The following is a 20283-nucleotide window of genomic DNA, read 5'->3' as shown; positions in this document are numbered from 1 at the left end:
CATATGAAGATAAAAATGATTAAGAAGTACAAAGCAGAACAAAATTTGTCATCTATTGCAAGGGAATTAGGTCTCACTGCTTCAACAATAAATACTATTTTAAAGGAAATTGCGCATGTAAAAGAATATGTCAAAGGATCAACGCATTTAAGATCAACAGTGATCACAAAAAGTGTTCAGGTGGTATATCGAAGATGGAAAAGCTATTAACAATATGGATGGAAAATCAGATTCTGAAGCAAGTGCCCCTGAGTCCATTCAAGCAAAAGCAAGAAGTATTTATGAAGATATTAAGGATAAGTAAGGCAAACCCCAATACAAGTTCGTGGCAAGCAAAGGGTGGTTTAATAGGTTCAAGAACTGCGCTGGTTTCCAAAACATTAAAGTAGCAGTGAAGTAGCCAGTGCCAATTCTGTAGCTACAGAGAAATTTTGTGATGTGTTGGAAAAAAAATTGATGAAACACAGCAAATTTTATTTTTAACGTTGATGAGACTGCTCTGTATTGGAAAAAAAAATGCTAGATTGAACATACATTGCCAAAGAGGAAAATACAATGCCAGGTTTCAAGGCATCAAAAGATAAGGCCACACGGGGAGAAAATTCAGAGGGACATTACAGATTAATGTGCTTGTGTACCATTCGGGAAATCCTCGAGCATTTAAGGACATCAATAAAACCACCCTACCCGGTGCATTTCCAATCGAACCAGAGAGCATGGATAACAATATCTCTCTTTGAGGACTGGTTTAAATGCTGCTTCATTCCAGAAGGTTGAAAAATATTGCAAAGACGACATTCCTTTCAAGATTTTGCTTCTAATAGATAATGCTCCTGGACATCCTATGCATCTAGATGATTTCAATTCGAATATGAGTCATATTTCTCTCATATTTCCAAACACGACTTCACTCATCCAACCTATGGATCAGGGTGTTAATTCGAATTTAAAAGCATACTATTTACACACAACATTTGCTCAGGCATTGTCTGCAGTAGACTGAGAGAAAAATTTTACAATAAGACTTTTGGAAATCTTACAATATTTACCACGCCATATTAAACATTAATAAGGCCTGGGCAGAAATTACTAAAAGTTGTTTAAATGGTGCATGGAAGAAAATATGCCTACGGCACGTAAAAGGCTTCGAAAAAGACTAATCATATGAAGAGGTTACAGATAAGATTGTAAAGGTTGCAGAACTACTTCAGTCAGAGGTTGTTGCCAAAGACATGGAGCAGTTAATACAGGAGGAAGAAGAAGAAGAGGAATTATCTAATGAAGAACTTATTGACTTGCAGGCAGCAATAGTGAAAGAACAAAATGCTAACGAAGCTCAAGATGAATCAAATGAGGAGCTGAGATGCTTCATCACCAGCGAGAGATGGCAGTGGAGAGGTTTCAGAAAATGGACCCTGACAGCGAACAATTCTTAAAAGTTAGAGGGGTGACTGATATGCTTGCTTGTTACAAAGAAATCTACGATGAAAAGAAAAAAGCCACTGTCCAGTCACCCATTAATATGTTCTTTTGTAAGGTTGAGCGGTCAATCCCTTCTAAATCTCCACAGCGATATACTTATCAGCTGAAGACAGATTCTGGCAACGATGCTCAAGAGGAAAAACTTACTGACGGCATTATGCCTGTCTCCTCTTTTTTTTTGTAATTTTATAATTTTTAAATTGCAAGCTTTTGTAATTTTTCCTGCGCATGAGATAAATTGAATAAGTACCATAAATAATTCAGTTCTCATGTTTGTCGAACATTTCTTTTTTGATTCAATCAGTTCAGTGAGCACAGTTGCAAGTGCTGCACAAGCACGGAGGAAATTCCGACTTATGTAGAGTTCCATGGAATGCGACGCTTACGTTAATCGAGGAGTGGCTGTATGCACTGTACTGTACCTTTAATTATAAATTGTTTAAATAAAAGTATCTGTTTTGTTTCCTAGCGCATTTTGTACCCTTTCTTGTTAATAATACTGTAATGATATTTGCAACCTTATAAGTACAGTATTATATAGTACTTATATAAGTACTATATAAGTACAGTTTTATAAAACCAGTTAAATTGGTTTTCATATTGAGTTGTTGAAACCGAGCTTCTAAAACCAGATTCGAATATTTTCTCAGTTAGCCATCGAATATAGTTTTTGTTACGAACATTTTCTTTTGTTTGGATCATTCAACTGCTTTATGTTTTACACATTTTTTTATTTTATTTTAAAGGTACGAATCTCATGGGCAAGTGGCCCAAATCTAGGAGGAGTACCTTTCATTGTCCCACCTGTATCATGGCATGATGCAGGTGTACTCATTTACGACTGAGTGAGTCGGAGCGATAGCATAAAAGAAAATGCTCAACATTTCTCCGTTCCATCTATCTTTGTTTGCCAGGCAAGTTATGGAACGCACCTTATTGATGGTTACCCACTAGAAACAGATTTGCTGAATATTGCATCAAATTTCAATTGTAGAAAGTTTTTTGCTTCTTCATTCCTATTAAATTTGTGATCAAATGTTCTCCAAAAAGCAGCTTCACCAAATTTAGCTTTTATATAATTTTGAAAATACAATAGATTTAATTGGGGGAAAAAAAAGTTGCAAGTAAATAAATAAAAAATTTCTTTCGTGAAAATTTTGAAACCTGCCTCGTTTACTCTTCATTCAGTGCTTGCGGGAGCGATGCATAGTATTGTGCCTTTGTTATCTTCAATATTTTTATTTAAAATTGTCGGTGATATAAATTCCTACTAATTAATATTTATTACTCTTAATGTCTAAGATGAAATCAAATGTATGGAATTATTTTGCTCGAAAAAGCAAAGATGAAGCACAATGTTCGAAATGTCAGAAGATAATGAAGTCGTCTGGAGGATCTACATCATCTTTGATGTTGCATTTAAAGAAAATGCATCAGATTGACATTAAACAAGATAACAGTGAACCTCCCGTAAAAATGGTAAGAACATTAGAAAATTTTATCGTTAAAAAATCTGTGGAAGAAGAGATTTCAAAATTACCTGCTTTAGATGGATTTTCTTTTAATTCAATTGCCAAGAGTGAGTTTATACAATTAATCCTTCCCCTTCAGAGAAATAAATACGATAAATTAACACCAGCCTCAGTGAATGGAATTAAAAGTATGGTTCTGAATTATTATAAAACTAAGAAAGAACTCATTCAGCATTTCGAAAATTCATTGGTTTTGGGTTCATTGACTCTAGACGAATATACGTCTATACAAAATAAAAGGTATATGAATATAAATGTGCATTCAAAAGACAATCATTGGTTGTCAGGTCTTATTGAGATTAATGGTTCACTTGATAGCACAAGAACTGAGCAAATTGTGAATGGATACTTGAAGGAATTTTGTTTGAACTTGGATGAGGATATTGTTGCCTGCACCACCGATGGAGCAACAATAATGATTAAGTTTGGCAAGCAAATTACGCCTAATCATCAACAATGTATAGCCCATTGTATACATCTGTCACTTATAGATGTACTCTATGAAAAAGCAATCAATTATGGTGTCACAGTCTGAGTTTCCCAAAGACAATGAAGAAAATGAAAATAATGAAGAAAGCAGTGATGATGAAGAAGTTGAAGAAAGACAGCAAGACATGCTTTATCAAACCAATTTACCGATGAGCTCATTTATTTCTTCAATCCAATGGCCAATATTGCACAAACTATTAACAAAGTCAGAAAAATTTGCAAGCTTTTTCGAAAATCGCTTACCAAAAATGACATATTACAAAATTTTGTTAAAGCAAAATTTAATGGGAAAAAAATATAAATTTATATTAGATTGCAAGACCTAGATGGGATAGCACAAGTGAGAGATTTTTTAAATTGAAAAATTGCATTCCAAATGCTCTATGTGCAGTACTGTCAACTGAAGTTGTGTCTGACGATGACTGGAAACACTTGAATTGCTATGTGAAACTTTCCGACCAGTTGAAATGATTCTGAAGGCTATAACCTCAGAAGATACAGACTTACTTGAAGCAGAGTCTTCAACAGAATTTCTGCTTGCTAAGCTCGATACAGCAGAAAACCCATTTGCTTTAAAGTTTCACCAAAGGCCTTTTGCAGTGTTACAATGCAAGACGAAATTGCCAAACTGTGGCTTTGCTGAGCTATCTACACAACCCCAAAAAGTTTAGGAAAGAAGATTCAGATTCAAGAACTTTTGATTTTCCAAGTAAGCAAGTTTTGAAAAAGCATGCTGAAGAGATTTATCAGAGATTATTTGCAAAACATTCCGAAGGAGGTTTAGCGTTGAATGAAGAAACTGAAAATAAACAAACTGTTTTTTTAGAAGAAAACAAAGACTCGTCTAGTTCTGATGTTGGAGATACACTCATGGGAGAGTATGATTGAGTAATAAAGAGATTAGCTGAAGAGCCTTCAAAACATCCGAGTGAATTGGAAATCAGCAAAGAATTAAAAATTTTGGAGGCAACTAGCAGTAGAAGTGAAAAGCTGGAGAAAGTTTAAAGAGCACTGCTGATCATTAAACCAACAAGTGTCCAATCTGAGAGAGTGTTTTCAATCACTGGTCCTCTTTAACACAAAAATAAGGTCAAGTCTATCAGGAAAAATGCTTAATATACTGTGTTTTTTAAAGGATCATTTTCAGAAAAAAGCTGAGCAATAAATAGTAAAGTAATTTCCCCAAGCTGTTTTTTTTCACATTTTTATTTATTTTTTTTTTTTTGTTTACTATACGAGAAGATAGTTTTTATTCGTAGGATTTGAATACAATTTGTAATTTTGTATAATCTCAAGCTGGTTACTTTTTTGGAGCATTTTAATTTTTTTTACTATAAGAGGTGATAGATTTTGTTTAAAAGATTTGATTACGATTTGTACAATCTACCCAAGAAAAAATAAATACCTGTGTTATAAGCTTTTAATTATTTTCCCTAAGTCTGAGAAAATCGGTTTTAAAAGTAAACTTCGGTTAAACTTGGTTTTGAAATTTCTCTGTTTTATGCAAGCCCTAGACTGTCATATAATACTAGACTAGTATTATATGACACAGCATATTACAAACATTTAAAGCAAGTTTGGCGCATGGGCGTGCAATTGACGATTTTTGAAATGCACCCTTAAAGACTCAAAAAACGACATTCTATCCTATTTACAAAGAGGGTTATAGAATATTTATATTATGCTTGCTTTGTAACTTTTTACATTGTACTTGACTTCTTTTTTATTTCATTGCAATGTTTTAAGGCTTAGGCATCAAACTCTTTTATTTAAAATTCCCAATATCAATATCAATTTGCTGTATGAAGAATATGTTCTGTTTTTTTATATATACAGTAATACCCCGACTTACGCGAACTCGGAGTTACGCGGTTCTTGATTTTTTCGTTTGGCAACGCTGCCGCCCACTATCTTCAAGGTCGTTTTTCGTATGTTATCGATATACGGTGCGACGGCGGAGAATGAGAGCGAAAGATGAACAAAATTCAACTTTGCTGCTTTTATGTTTTTTATATCAGTGAAGGGGAAACACATTTCACCATAATAACGTAAAAACCAACACAATTCCAGCAATCGGTATAATCGCAAATGCAATTAGATGGAGTTTACTACCAGTTTATAACAGATTTCACTAGCAGAAGCGCAACTGGATTTTTATTGTTTTATGGTAGTAACCCCTAGAAATGTGAGGTGTTAATAGTGTATCTCTGCCTTTATGGTGTTGTTTATTCAGTTGCTACATGTGAGCAGCTTTGTTTATGCGTATCAAGCGTGCCTCCTCGTTTTGTAATTGTGCTTTATTCCCTAAAAATGAGTAAAATACTTAATTAAAAGTGTGAAAAGGAAGCGTCCTGGTGAAGACACTGCAGATTCAGAGAGAAAAAGAAAAGCAATTATCGATAAAAAGAGGCGGACTGGGTCAAAAATTCTTACCCGGGAAAATCTATAGTGGCCTCATACTATGGTTTATGGCCAAAATCACACTGGCCCACCGGGGTTTCCCCGGTAAGGCTTATGGCCAGTCCGCCTCTGTCAATAGAGAAAAAATATGAAATTGTGAAACGCTTTGAGTGAAATGAAAGACCATGTGATATTGCACGTGCTACAGGCCTAAACGAAGCAACGGCGAAAAGCACATGACAATTGCAAACTTGACAGGTTGAAAATTGAAAAGGGCTCAATTGTAAAGGGCTTAAAAATTTTAGAAAACATAGACTCCAACGAAGAACGCGTTATAGCTACAAAGCAAGGAATAAAAAAATTATTAGCTTGCTACGAAGAAATTCTGCGTGAAAAAAAGAACGCGCTGTGTCGTCAGACGAATTTGTTAGATTTTCAGAAGAACAGTGCCCATGGAAGTATCTGTAGAAGAGGCATGTAGCAGAAACAGTAAGTCTATGAGAAAGCGAGTGGAGAGACTCTGTTAGAGATGAATCATTAATTAACCTAACTGCCTCTTCTGAATGGAATCAAGAAGCCTGAGAGAGGTTTTGGGGGCAACACCCCAGATGTGGGAACAATATTCCATGGCAGGGCAGATTTGTGATTTATACAGAGTGAGCAGCTGTTTGGAAGAAAAGCAACGCCGAGAGCGAAAGAGAAAACCAAGTTTTTTAGATGCAGAGGAAGCAATATTTGTAATGTGCTTGTGCCAAGAGAGATAAGAAATCAGGGTAATCCCCAAAAGAGATATATCATTTTGCCTAGAAATCGCAGTGTCATTAAAGATAAGCATAGGAGCAGAAGAATCCTTTTTGCGAGATATAAGACAAGACTGAGTTTTAGAAGGGTTGAAATCAACTAAGTCTTTGCCCCACTGGAGAATTACCTGAAGATCGGCATTTAAGGAATTGGTAGCAGATTCGAGAGGTTGAAGCTGATTGAGCAAGACAAGGTTTCTCAAAATGGAAAGTGGAGTGGAATGCAATGTGCTATCATCGGCAAAACTATGGATAGCATTTCCAGTCAATGGAAGGTCATTAATATACAAGAGGAAAATAGTGGGGGAAAGAACTGAACCTTGGGGGACACCGGCATTAGTGGAGAAGTTAGAAGACAGAGAGCAGTCAACCATCACCCTCAGTGAGCGATCAGAGAGAAAACTGGATAACCAATTACTAAAAACAGTTGGCAAACCATAAGATGGAAGCTTGTTTAGAAGACCTTTATGCCAAACACGATCAAAAGCCTTTGAGATGTCAAGAGCAACTACTTGTGTTTCACCGAACCTTTCCATTGAATTAGTCCATAAATGGGTAACATAAGCCAGAATATCACCAGTTCATCGACACTGACGGAATCCATACTGGCAATTGTTGATCAGACGGAAGGTTTCTAGGTAGTTTAAGAGTTGGCGGTTAATTGATTTCTCCATTACTTTAGAAAGAGTAGAAGTAATTTCAATGGGACGATAATTGGATGGGAGGGATTTGTCACCCTTTTTAGGAACTGGCTGGATATGAGCAAATTTCCAAGCAGAAGGAAAAACACCTTTAGAATAAGAAAGTGAAAAAAGGCAGCAAAGAATAGGAGTAAGTTCAGGAGCACAGGTTTTGAGAACAAGTGGAGAAATACCATCAGGACCTGGAGCTTTCTTAGCATCGAGATTCATCAAAATCCTTCTGATATCCTTTTGACGGAAGACCACAGGAGGCATTGAATGGAATGTGTTGGGAATGGTGGGAGGTGTTTTACCAAGATCATTAATACATGAGCTGGAAGAAAAATGGGATGCTAGCAGGTCAGCTTTATCCTTGGCTGAAGTGACAACAGAACCATCTGGTTTGGACAGAGGTGGGAGCAGAGATGGGCAAAAGTTGCGGCCAATAGCTTTGCCAAGAGACCAGAATGCTCGGCTACCATTAGGGCAAGAAGCAAGTTTTCTACTCAGCCTGTTCAAACTCTAGTTTGGACTGATTAATAACTGCTTTACAATTGTTGCTAGCTTTGGTGTAAGCAGAAAATGAAACTGAAGAATTAGAAACAAGCCAATTACGATATGCAACATTCTTTTCTTGGACAGCCTTAGCACATTTATTGGAAAACCAAGGTTTAGATAAAGGACGAGATTTTAAAGTGGAGTGTGGGATAAAGGATTCCATTCCTGCAAGAATAATTTCACTGACACGATCTGAGCAAACATTGACATCAGAACTTTTGAAACAGTAATCCGACCAAGGAAAAGAAGTCTCGCAGGTCATCCCATTTTGCATTCTTGTAATGCCAAACAACACGAGGTTGGGAATAGCCATGAGATAAAAGGTTCCATTGGAGAAGAGACAATCACCAAGTTGTGATCTGGTGCCTAAAGGACCTTTCACTTCGACCGTGTACTTAGAAGGGTTGTTTGTGAGAAAAAGATCAAGCATATTGGCTGTATGATTAGGATTGTCCAGTATTCTTGTAGGTAAATGAACAATCTGTGCTAGGTCATTAGTAATTGCAAAAGCCTCAGCATCTTCACCTGCTGGGTCGGTGTGACTAGAAAACGGAAGCCAGCTGGAATTGTGAACATTAAAATCACCAAGGAAAAGTACTTTTGCAGAACCAATCTACTGTGTAAATTGAGGGTTAGGCGTATTACAGTGAATTCTATAAAACACGGCACAATTTACAAACCAGAATTCTTAAAAATCCGAAAATATTAACAAAGTAATCCAGCATTCATATCAAAGAATGCATTTGATATTAAGTATCTATACCAAAAAGAATGACATTTCTTGTTTATAAGATGCTATATGAATTCTTGCTGCCCACAAAAAGTTTAAATTGCATAGAAGTTGTAATGGTCTTAATTCTCACAATAGAACAAACTTAACTTTGCAATTTGTTGCCATAGTATTGCACTACTTTCAAACAGAAGGCTTCATCAAATGGCTAATTGACCATTTGTTTAAAAAAAAAAAAAAAAAAGATGAGACTGCTGTGATATCCTGTTTCAGGAGCCTTATGACTAGGTGATCTATAGTGGCAAAACCACACAAAACAGTTGTAAAGAAGTTGTTCAATGTAAACTGCCATACAGTTTACAATTTTCAAAGTTGTGATTCAGCTAAAGCTATCTGCTTTGTCTCAGTGTTGTCAAAAGAGACCACCTGCTATCTGATTAAGGAGCAGTTAGTCCTTACACAGACTGTCATGGCAGTCTTGTAAACAAGTATATTAAACTTTTGGCAAACTAATCTGTTTCAAAGGTAAACAGTACCAGGGTAGCATCACATTACAAAGGCAAGTTGTTCTGCTGTGGGAATTAAAACTAGTGCATTATCAATGTAGTTAAAATCATGTTGGTAGCAAAAGCAGATGAGGGAACAAAGTAGTCCTACGAACATCTTATAATTCTCTAAGGCCATATTGTTGTTGTTTTCATCAACAATGTGGCAACACTGTTTCATCAGTCACAGCCAACTTTGGGAGACTTTATGGACAAGCTGCCTCCATGCTGACCAGTCTTCAATAGCTTCTTTCAAGTCCTAAATAGTCAAAACCGATGAACCTTATCACACTATACATCAATGCCAGTGTTGCTCTTGATGGTGTCGAGCCAATGTACTCTTTGCAGACCTGTTTTCCTTGTTCCACTGACCTCTCGTAGTATTATCAATTTATTCTTGAGCCTCGTTCATAAAGTTTTCCAATGAAAAATATTGTAGTAGGTCACCATGCCTTTCTCCAGTGGTGAAACTATTATATGGCTGTATAAACCTTTAATTAAAACTCAGTCTTTAAAAATCTATATCTTTTCCTATAAGGTGATATTTTGTCCCAAAATTAGATACAACTAATTAATGTGACCAACCCTCCACCTAATTAAAGTCCCCTGCATCCATAACTTGTAGAATTTAAAAAGCAGCTCTTCAAAATTTCAAATACCAGAACTATGCTAAAGCATTGGCAGCTGGAATTGATAGTAAGAACAAAGAATGCCCTAACTGCCAAAACAGATTTATCATAAATTTGGCATGCACATTACACTTCCTTAATTATAAATAGTCAAACCCGATGGAACCTTATCACACTATACTCAAGTTTCACAAAAGAATTTAAAATAAACACCTTAAAACTACATTTATAAACTATTTAGCAAGAGTACATATAAAAGCAATCATCACAGCTACACATTAGCTTCAGTTATATAAGCTTTGGTTGTTGTTTTTTTTTTTTTTTTTTTTTTGTTTAAGTGCTATCCCTCACTTAACTGGTCATACAGTGCTGGCGTGAACTGTTGACGATGTCTTTACGACAACTCAGAAGAAAGAACTTGAAAATAACCAGTGTGGGTACAGCTGGAACAATGCTTATTAAATCTATGATTAATCTTTTCTATAAAAAGACTTACTGACACTCAAAAATAACACATTTAATTCTACACAACTAAGGTTTTTTTGTCATCATTATAACTAATCATACATACATACATACCCCTTCATGATGACACTGTATCTATATAACTCCAGCATCTAAAAAACCAGTGCACCATGTCATAAGGCCTGGAAGGTTGCTAACTGGTTTCAAGAACATAATGGATTCTCCATCTCCCATGGCTGCCCAAACTTAGCATGTTCGGAACCTACTGGATAAGGATATTTGATGCTACAACCAGCCACTTGACAATGTGCAGGCATTACTGGACACATTGTGCAATGTATAGGTAACGCTACCACAGGATACCCAGCAATACTAAGATATGTATAGGCTGGATTACAGGCAAAAGGTGGCCCACGAGGTATCAGGTAAGTGTTACTAATGCAAAGCCAACTCACTGTAAATGTGAGTGTATTTGACTCAGATGTTTAAATACTTTAAACCAATGTTCCACAGAAATCTGATTTAATATTAGGAAATTTTATCTGCATTGTACTACTTACCGTACCCTTTTTCAGCCTTTCTAATAATTCTTTCTCTATGGCATTTTCTAGACGAGCAGCAACCAGGGCTTTATCCTCTCTTCTTCTTTCTCTTCTTTCAATTTTGTTTTGTAATGGTATCAATTTCTTCCTGTCAGAAAAAAAGACAGGTTATTATCATAGTATAGTTCTAATAAAAACAAATGCATAATTATAATACTCTTTTGTATTACAATACATCAAGAGAATGCCCAGAAAAATGTTACAATTTCTACTATCTTGCCAAAATTGTAAAATTCTTCCCCTTTGGTTTAAATTAATTTGGTTTCTATAACAAATATCTCGAAAATTGGTAACCTATGATCCCATTAAATTGTACTGTGATTGGCTGATGTAATTTCTCTTAGATAAATTAAGATAAATTAAAGTCAACAAAATTACTTAAAACAGCAAAACAATATTTACACAAGCAGTTGTTAGTAGGAATATATACATAGTGACTATGCACATAAAACTAACAATGTTTAATGACTGTCACAAAACCATCTCACTGATGGCAGTTTACACAAATCAATTTTTCTATTTCTTCATAAACAAAATAATGTATTCACAACATAAATTTTCTTAACTCGTTTAATTATGTTCAAAGCTCCCCACCTCATCCCTAACTTTAAAATTTCGAATTTTCTAAAAAGTTGCAGGCTTTGCTGGTGCATCATGTTCTGTTAGTTACCAAAGATTTTCCTTTACTTATCTCCCACATTGTAGCTTTACTAACATGATACCTCTTTCACCTTGTGCATACAAGGTTAATAATTCATTAACATTGAACATGGTATTACTGGAAAAATTAAAATGGACTGCTGGGTGACTGCAGGGCAGAAGGCAGAGGGTTGTGATTAATGGATATTCTTTAGATTAGTGTAAAGTCAGAAATTGGGTTCCCCAAGGATATAAGGAATTAAGTAACAAAAAAACAAACATTGAAAATGGATTTTATTGAGCCAATTTCAACAATCTCTTTTGAAAAAAATTCTGATGTAGAGGAGGTGGAGTTCTCGGACCACTGTTGTTTCCGATTTTCATAAACGACTTGATGATGGGATAGAAGGCTTGATGTCAACAGTTGCAGACAACTGATAAAGGTTGGTAGAGTAATTAATGATCAGTACCAAGCAGAGGGCCTTCAGGATGACATATGAGTTTGGGGCTGCAATAATAATGGTCAGAATATTGGCAGTTATGTTTTAATGCAGCAAAATGCAAGGTCTCACACTTGGGGAATAGCAACCACAAAATAAATTATACATTTGGTGGGGTTGAATTAAAAACAGAGTAAGAAAGGTATCTGACCATTATAAAGCAGGCAAGTATGAAGTTTTCTAAGCAGTAAACAACCAGTCAGAAAAGCTCATGGTGTCTGATCGATGATTTATCAAACATTACCCTATAGAGATAAGGGGGACATAAATGTACTGTATAAGGCAACTGTAAGATCACGTTTGGAATACTGTGTTCAAGTATGGAGACATCTGAAAAAAAGACATTGAGCTTCTAGAAAGAGTCCAAAAATAGACAGCCAACTAGAATGGTGAGACCAGCAAAAGGACGACCATATGAGAAAAGACTCCAATTATGTAGGCTACAGAGCTTTGCAGCCTGGCACCTCAGAAGTAACCTGATTGAGATTTATAAGGGTCTGAGAGGGGTTAGTAAAACAAATGAAGGCAGAATTTTTGCTGTTATAGAATTAGAGAACTTGGGGTGCATAAATTCAAGTTGAAGGGGGAAGAGGTTTAGAATAGACTAAGATGTTTTCTTTTAGCAATGAGTCTAATTGCTGGAACAGGTTGCTTTTGCAGGTAGTTAACTATCCAGCTGACCTTTGAATGTATTCAAAGGTCAGCTGGATATATTCCTATGTGAGGAGGGAACAAATAATTTCTATTTTCTTATCTACTCCTCTCTCGCCCCCTGGGACAGCAGCAAAAGCCTGTGGCTTCCTTGTACTATATAGCTATTACCATTCCTATACAGGAATTCCCCGACTTACGTAGTAGTTGCATCAGTAAGTTTTACCTCTCGAGCATCGTTGAAAGAATAGACGTCTTCAGCTGATAAATACGCCGCTGTAGAGGTTGAGGGCTGTGGTGATTTAGAAGGGATCGGCCGCTCAACCTTATGAAAGAACATATTAATGGATGACTCGATGGTGGCTTTTTTCTTTTCATCGTAGATTTCTTCCTAGCAGGCAAGCATATCAATTCACCCCCTCTGTTAACTTATAAGAATCGTTCGCTGTCAGGCTCCATCTTCTAAAACCTCTCCATTGCCGATGCAATTTCACGAAATGCCAATGCCATCTCTCTGGCGATGAAGTGTCTCGGCTGCTCATTTGGTTCATCTTGAGCTTCGTCAGCATTTTCTTCTTTAATTATTGCTGCCTGCAAGTCAATATGTTATTCGTTAGATAATTCCTTCTCTTCTTCCTCTATTAACTTGTCATTGGCATCAACCCCCAACTGAAGTAGTTCTGCAACCTTTACAATCTTATTTATAACCTCTTTGTATGATTAGTCCTTTTCAAATCCTTCGTAGCCTTTTACGTGCTGTAAGCATATTTTCTTCCATGCGCCATTTAAACAATTTTAGTAGTAATTTCCGCCCAGGCCTTATAAATGTTTAAGATGGCACGGTAAATATTGTAAGATTTCCAAAACTCTCAACTTAATTTCTCATAGTCTACTGCAGACAATACCTGAGCAAATGTGTGTAAATAGTATGATTTTAAATTCGAAATAACCCCCTGATCCATAGGTTGGATGAGTGAAGTTGTTTGGCGGGTAGAAATATGACTCTCACATTCGAATTTAAATCATCTAGATGTATAGGATGTCCAGGAACATTATCTAATAGGAGCAAAATTGTGAAAGGAACGTCATTGTCTTTACAATATTTTTCAACCTCCGGAATGAAGAAGCATTTAAACCAATCCTCAAAGAGATATTGTTATCCATGCTCTCTGGTTCAACCGGAAATGCACAGGTAGGGTGGTTTTATTGATGCCCTTAAATGCAAGAGGATTTCTAGAATGGTAAACAAGCAGTGGTTTTAATCTGTAATCTCCCACTGCATTAGCCCCAAGCAAGAGTGTGACCCTATCTTTTGACATCTTGAAACCTGGCACTGTATTTTCCTCTTTGGCAATGTATGTTCGATCCGGCATTTTTTTCCAATACACAGCAGTCTCGTCAACATTAAAAATTTGCTGCATTGAATAGCCACATCATCAATAATTTTTTCCAACAGAAACTTTCATTCAGTTGTATTTATTGATGTGCTGACTAAAAGAAAATTAAGTAGGGCAGAGGATTATGGGCTTTCAAAACACACACACAAAACCAGGCCTTATCTATTGCAGAAAAGGTTGTACTCTTTCAAAGATGCTCAACAGTACTACTAACATTTGGCAAAATAATTGCTTGAACTGTTTTGCTTTTCCCCTTCGAAATATATCATACAAAGTAATGTATATTTTGGAAGGCTTCACATTTCCTGTTGATTTATGACAATTGGTATTATATACATTTCTGTTGTTATTGTTAAGATTTGTTTCTGTGAAACAGAAAGTTTATGTGAAAGAGTTTGGAGCTATCTCAGTGTTTGTCAGCAGGTTTAAAAGTTCTAGTGGACAGACTACACAGTGCTATTAATTGAATGTGGAAGTGGTCTCTGTGGGTAGAAGTTTCCTCATGGAGTACTTCGTAGTTAAAGTTAGTCCACTGTACGTAATCTAATTATATATTGGTTTTCCTGGTTGTCAGAAATTCTGAGACTGAGCATATTTAAAACAAGTGATGTATATATCTGATTTATAAAATAATTAGTTTCTCGGTGGTACTGAAGATAATTTGTGGAGGTTTCTCCACTTGACCTCAAGATTGCTGGAACCCACCGGTATTGCACTACTTCTGGTGGTTGCAGGAATTTGGCACGAACAGATAGTGTAAATGAAGGCCTAGACAAGGGCGTCAGGCAGTAGCTGCCTTTTATTGGCATTGGTGAGAACACACACACACATTTTTAGGCCTGCTTCATACAAGTTCTAAATCAGAACAGAATAACTAGGTGGAGATGGGCTTTTACCTAGGAGCTACCCTCGATTCTGGGATACAGGTACACAAAGCAACAGGTGGTCACATATAATACAGTATCTTATATATGTATAAAGAGAATGTTAATGTATATAAAATTGTATATATATATCTTCTTTGTAAGTTTTGTATATAATTCATAAATAATCGTGCACACAAATAAATGGAAAATGTACTTTCCATGGGTATCAGGGATGGTGTCATTGTCCAGACGCTACTTTATATGCTCCTTCTGAATTGCCAAAAGTATTGGATGAACGAGTTGATTCGACTTGCCAAGTGTCTCCAGTGATTCTACAGTACTTAATCTAAGTGTGGTGAGATTTCTGTGATTTTATCTCTTGGAATGGATGTGAATTTCTTGAAGTTGAGGTATTTTGCTATAGGTTAGACATCACACATCACCATAGTGGTACTGTTGGTCAAGATGACTAATACTATTTAAAGTTATGCTGCATTAAATTCCCAGAATATAGACTGGATATAGGAACTTCAACTTTCACCCTAGCAACGGGGACAATTTATAGAATGTTTCCATTTGTTTCCGATTTCAGTGTTTGAAATGTCGTTACAGTAACCTTATTTCATTTAATAAGGTTCCAAATGTCATTGGAACCTTATTAAATTTTCATCATATTTGCCCACAATATCTTCCTCATAAAATTTAATAGTTCCAATTTTGTCACCAAAAATTGTGTGGCACTTTAACAACACATGTACCAGCCAGCAGCAGGACCTATTTAGGCTCCTAGTTTTTCAAATAGACCGTACTTTGGGAAACTATTGCTCTCTTTTGGATCAAGGTAACATACCATTACTACCCAACTGTGTGATACTATACTTATTACACTTAGGGTGTTAGAAAATGAAGATCTGGGAGTAATTTTGCAGTCAGATATGAAGTTTTCTGAGAAGGCTGCCAGAGCAGGTCATGGGATATTGTCAATGATATACAGGAATTTTGCTAGTAGGAAAAAGGAGGTGATTATTCCTTTTGGTGATTATCCCATTGCCTTTATAAGGCAATGGTCAGGCCACACCTTGAGTACTGCATACAGGTCTGGAGGCCTGATTTTAGGAAGGATGTAGAATTACTTGAGTTTGTACAGAGAAGGGCAACAAGATTGGTGAGGGAAACGAAGGGGCCCTCTTACCAAGAAAGGCTTAAGTTCTGCAAATTGCAGTGACTGGACACTAGGCACGTGAGGTGATCTGACTGAGGTGTATAAAGTCTTGAATGGGTTCAGCAAGCTGAATTCTGATGGGATTCTTCCACTTGCTCTGATTGTAAACCTGATTGCAGAAAAACAGTTGTAGAATAGATGTACAGAAAATTGCCTTTAGCCAGCAGATAGTTAATTGCTGGAACAAACTTCCATCTTTTGTTGTGGAAGTTGACAGCTTAAATAAATTCAAGGAGGAACTAGACAAAGTTTTAGAGGGAATGGATGTGTGAATTTTTTTTTTTTTTGGCAGATGCTACATAAGGTCAACGCTTGCTTTCTTGCATCACATGCCTCCATTACTCAATAATGAGGAATTCAAAAACTCAACTTCTTGAAGGTTGTTAACCTATGGGGCAAGTCAGCACAGTTAAATGCTTATATCTTGAAAATGGATGTACCTGCACAAATTTTGACTTCAGATTCAGTTACAGAAGGATTTATTACCCCTTAGAAGTGTCCCTGTGTAACTGCAACTCCATTTTCTGCAAAGTGTTTCCAAAATCAGCTCCTCAGCAGAGGTTGGCCATTTATATCCTGCTGAATATTTTAGCTACAAGTTCTCTTCATTCAGTCATCATGGCATATCTGTGTGTGACCCCACGTTTGTTGTTACTGTGTGATGACTAACTCCCATGGAAATAATCACAGGGACTTTACTGTGGTATACCAACAGATTGATAGCGACAATTCTCAGGTGTCATAGGAGCTTTGCCCTACAATCCTGTTTTCTTAGCACTGTCAGCTAAAAACACTTCAATTTCTGCCATTCCAATAAGTCACAGTTTTTAATCCTGAGAAGCCCCCAGGGTGGGGGGGGGGTGCTTCTCAGGACAAATTAACATCAGGAGACAAATTAACAAGACAACAGGAGATCAGGAGACAAATTAACAAATTTTAATCCACTGGAGCCTACAGAGCACAATAACATGGGAACTCACCCCATATTATTGGGCACATTAATGCCAATACAACCCACTTGGAAACTGCCCCAAGAAGGATTAATTATTTACCCTCATAACAACTCAGGAAGTTTCTAAAGGAGGAAAACTGCATCACAAGCAAGATGGCCCTGAGCACTGATCGGGTTTTGGATGGACATGAACCATCTGGGTTTGACAGAGGTGAAAGCAGAGATGGGCAAAAGTTACGGCCAATAGCTTTGGCAAGAGACCAAAATGCTCAGCTACCATTAGGGCAAAAAGCAAGTTTGCTACTCTTAGCCTGTTCAAAATCTAGTTTGGACTGATTAATAACTGCTTTACAACTGTTGTGAGCTTTGGTGTAGGCAGAAAATGAAACTGAAGAATTGGAAACAAGCCAATTATGATATGCAACATTCTTCATTGAACAGCCTTGGCACATTTATTGGAAAATCAAGGTTTAGATAAAGGATAAGACAAACAATACGAGGTTGGGAATAGCCATGAGATAAAGGCTCCATTGGTGAAGAGACAATCACCAAGTTATCATCTGAGATACCTAAAGGACCACTCCCTTCGACTGCATATTTAGAAGGGTTGTTTGTGAGAAAAAGATCAATCGTGTTGGCTGTATGTTTAGGACTGTCCGGTATTTTTGTAGGAAAATGAACAATCTGTGCAAGGTTATTAGTAATTGTAAAAGCCTCAGCATCTTGACCAGCTGGGTCGGTGTGACTAGAAAACAGAAGCCAGCTGGAGCTGTGAATATTAAAATCACCAAGGAAAATTACCACACTGTTATGAAAGTTGGACTGGAGAAAGTCAAGTTGCAAAGAGGAAGTCAAAGAGCTCCAAGTGATTAGTGGAGTTGGAAGCACGGTAGAGACAACAGATGAATTTGACACAATGAGGTAGAGTGATTTTAAGCCAGAAAAGATCGAAAAAAGAGGAGATTCCAAATTACCAAGTCTCTGACAGGGAATATCAGAATGGACATATGCATAAGTACCATCTTTGAGACAAAAGGAATCATACAGCAAATAATTTGAGCAGCTGAGATAAGCAATAGTTGAATCAACCAATAACTGAAATTCTGTCAGAAAAAGTACATGGGGTTTGGCAGACTACAAGTGGAAATGGACATCGTTGAGATTAGAAGTGAAACAACATATTTGTGAAATGAAGTGTTTGGGAGGTTTAGATCTTTTTGCAGATAAGCTTACTTAGTTTGACAATTCGTGGTGTATTCATTAGGAAGCTTCCGTACATCATACTGTATGATGTACGGAAGCCTCCTAAAGAGTTACCAATAGGTTTGGTCCAGTGTACTAACTAGCAGCCGGCCTGTGAACACCGTTTTAGAGTTGTACCCTCGAAGTGTAAGGAAGTTGGATCTTGCCATACTGTAGAATGGAAGAGATGGGGAAGGGTTGACCGGAACTTAGCTCTGAAGACTGAACATAGGTTCCACCATTTCAATCCTCCAATAAGCAAAGTGGTGATGTTGCACCGGTTGATGACAGTAATTAAATTTTACATTAAATATTTAGGTAATTATTTATTAGATATTAATATTATTATATTTTAATTACGGAATTCCAGATGTCAGACAAGTAAATGATAAGAGGGGGAAAAAAAAAAAAAAAAACCGGAGCCCAATATAGAAAAAGAAAAGCAAAAAAGGTTGCACGTAGAACAAGAACTGGCCAGGTCATTAAATAGATTTTTGAAAACAGAAACAGCACCAACAGAAAAGAAACAAAGAAGGTAGCACTGCCACAACATAAAAAGAACAAGAAACATACAGATTTAAAGAAATTGAAGATGGTAGCAGCTACAAATTATCAAAAGAAAATAAATATAAAACAGACATTATTTCAGTCTCCCAAACTCAACAACCAATTACATCTATGGAACAAACAAAAGAAGGAAGATATGATTTTGTAGGAACTGAAGGCGGTTGCAGTACTAAGACATTAAATGAAGCTGCCAGCAGCAGCAGGATACCAAGTAGATGCAAATGAAGGAAATTCTGATTCTACTTTCGAGACAGCAGGAACATCGAACACTATCCAAGTACTTGGCCAAAATATTTATCCATAATAATATCGAAAATTGTCCTCATCAAAAAACTCATTGGAATTTTCCTAAAGACAACTCAGGTGGAAAGTTTACCAACTCTTATTATATTCAAATTCTCCCAAATGGGGAATAAGCCAAAAGAAATTATTTGATATACTCGAAATTGCAAAATTCTGTTTTTTGCTACTACAGCAGACTATTTTATAATAAAAAAAAAAAAAAAAAATCACAGCTTAGCAGTGAATATGGCTTTAATGATTGGCAACATTTATAACATATACTAAGAAAACACAAGTGCCCTCCACATTAAAAATAGTACAAAGTACTGCAAACCCAAACTGTCTTTAATAAATGTACAATTGACGTAATAGAACAGACTATATGGCAACGAGAAAAAAAATATTAGCAATCGGTTACTGAACATTTAATATACATAATACAGTATTTATCAGGGCAGTGTACTGCTTTTAGAGGTTCTTCCAAAAATTTATATGATAAGGTAACTTTCTAAAATTAGTAGAAATCGTTGCTAAATTTGATTCAATAATGTCGCATTCAAACATCCCAAAAAAAAGAATATTGCATATTATTATTTAGGAGATAATATACAGAATGAAATAATTCATATAATTTCTGAAGGTATAAAACAAAATATTTTTAGAAATGGTTAAAAATGCAAAATATTTCTTAATTGAACTCCAGATATAAGCCTAACAGAACAAATAACTCTTGTTATCAGGTTTATATATCTTAATAAAAACAAAAACATTGCAGAAATTCACAAAATAGTTTTTGGGATTTTGCTCTGTTGATGATACTACTGGCCTGGGATTATATACATTTATTTCAAATCATTTAAATTTATTAAATCTTAACATTTCGGATTTACCCAGTCAAGGATACGATAACGGTGCAAATATGTGTGGTAGACATAACAGGCTCCAACAAAAAATGATTGAAGCAAATTCTAGAGCCTTCTTTGTACCATGTTCTGCACACTTTTTAAATTTAATAGTCAATGATGCAGCAAAAATTTTGTTTGAGATAACTGA

At 36.2% G+C, this 20283-nt stretch overlaps 1 protein-coding gene across 1 annotated transcript in view; it reads right to left on the bottom strand.

Annotated features, from left to right (window-relative positions):
* LOC150085654 (protein MAK16 homolog) overlaps nucleotides 1-20283 on the bottom strand; it is a 109147-nt gene that overhangs the window by 30818 nt on the left and 58046 nt on the right. The window contains exon 5 of the mRNA XM_090373420.1: nucleotides 10871-11000. Coding sequence (XP_090229546.1) covers nucleotides 10871-11000 — 130 coding nt within the window. The remainder of the gene's footprint in view (nucleotides 1-10870; nucleotides 11001-20283) is intronic.

This window comes from Mastigoproctus giganteus, chromosome 5, assembly GCF_048544385.1.
Source record: "Mastigoproctus giganteus isolate SK-2022 chromosome 5, ASM4854438v1, whole genome shotgun sequence".
NCBI lineage: Eukaryota > Metazoa > Arthropoda > Arachnida > Uropygi > Thelyphonidae > Mastigoproctus > Mastigoproctus giganteus.
Note: the sequence above shows the minus strand (reverse complement) of the source record. Positions and strands in the feature narration are given on the sequence as shown.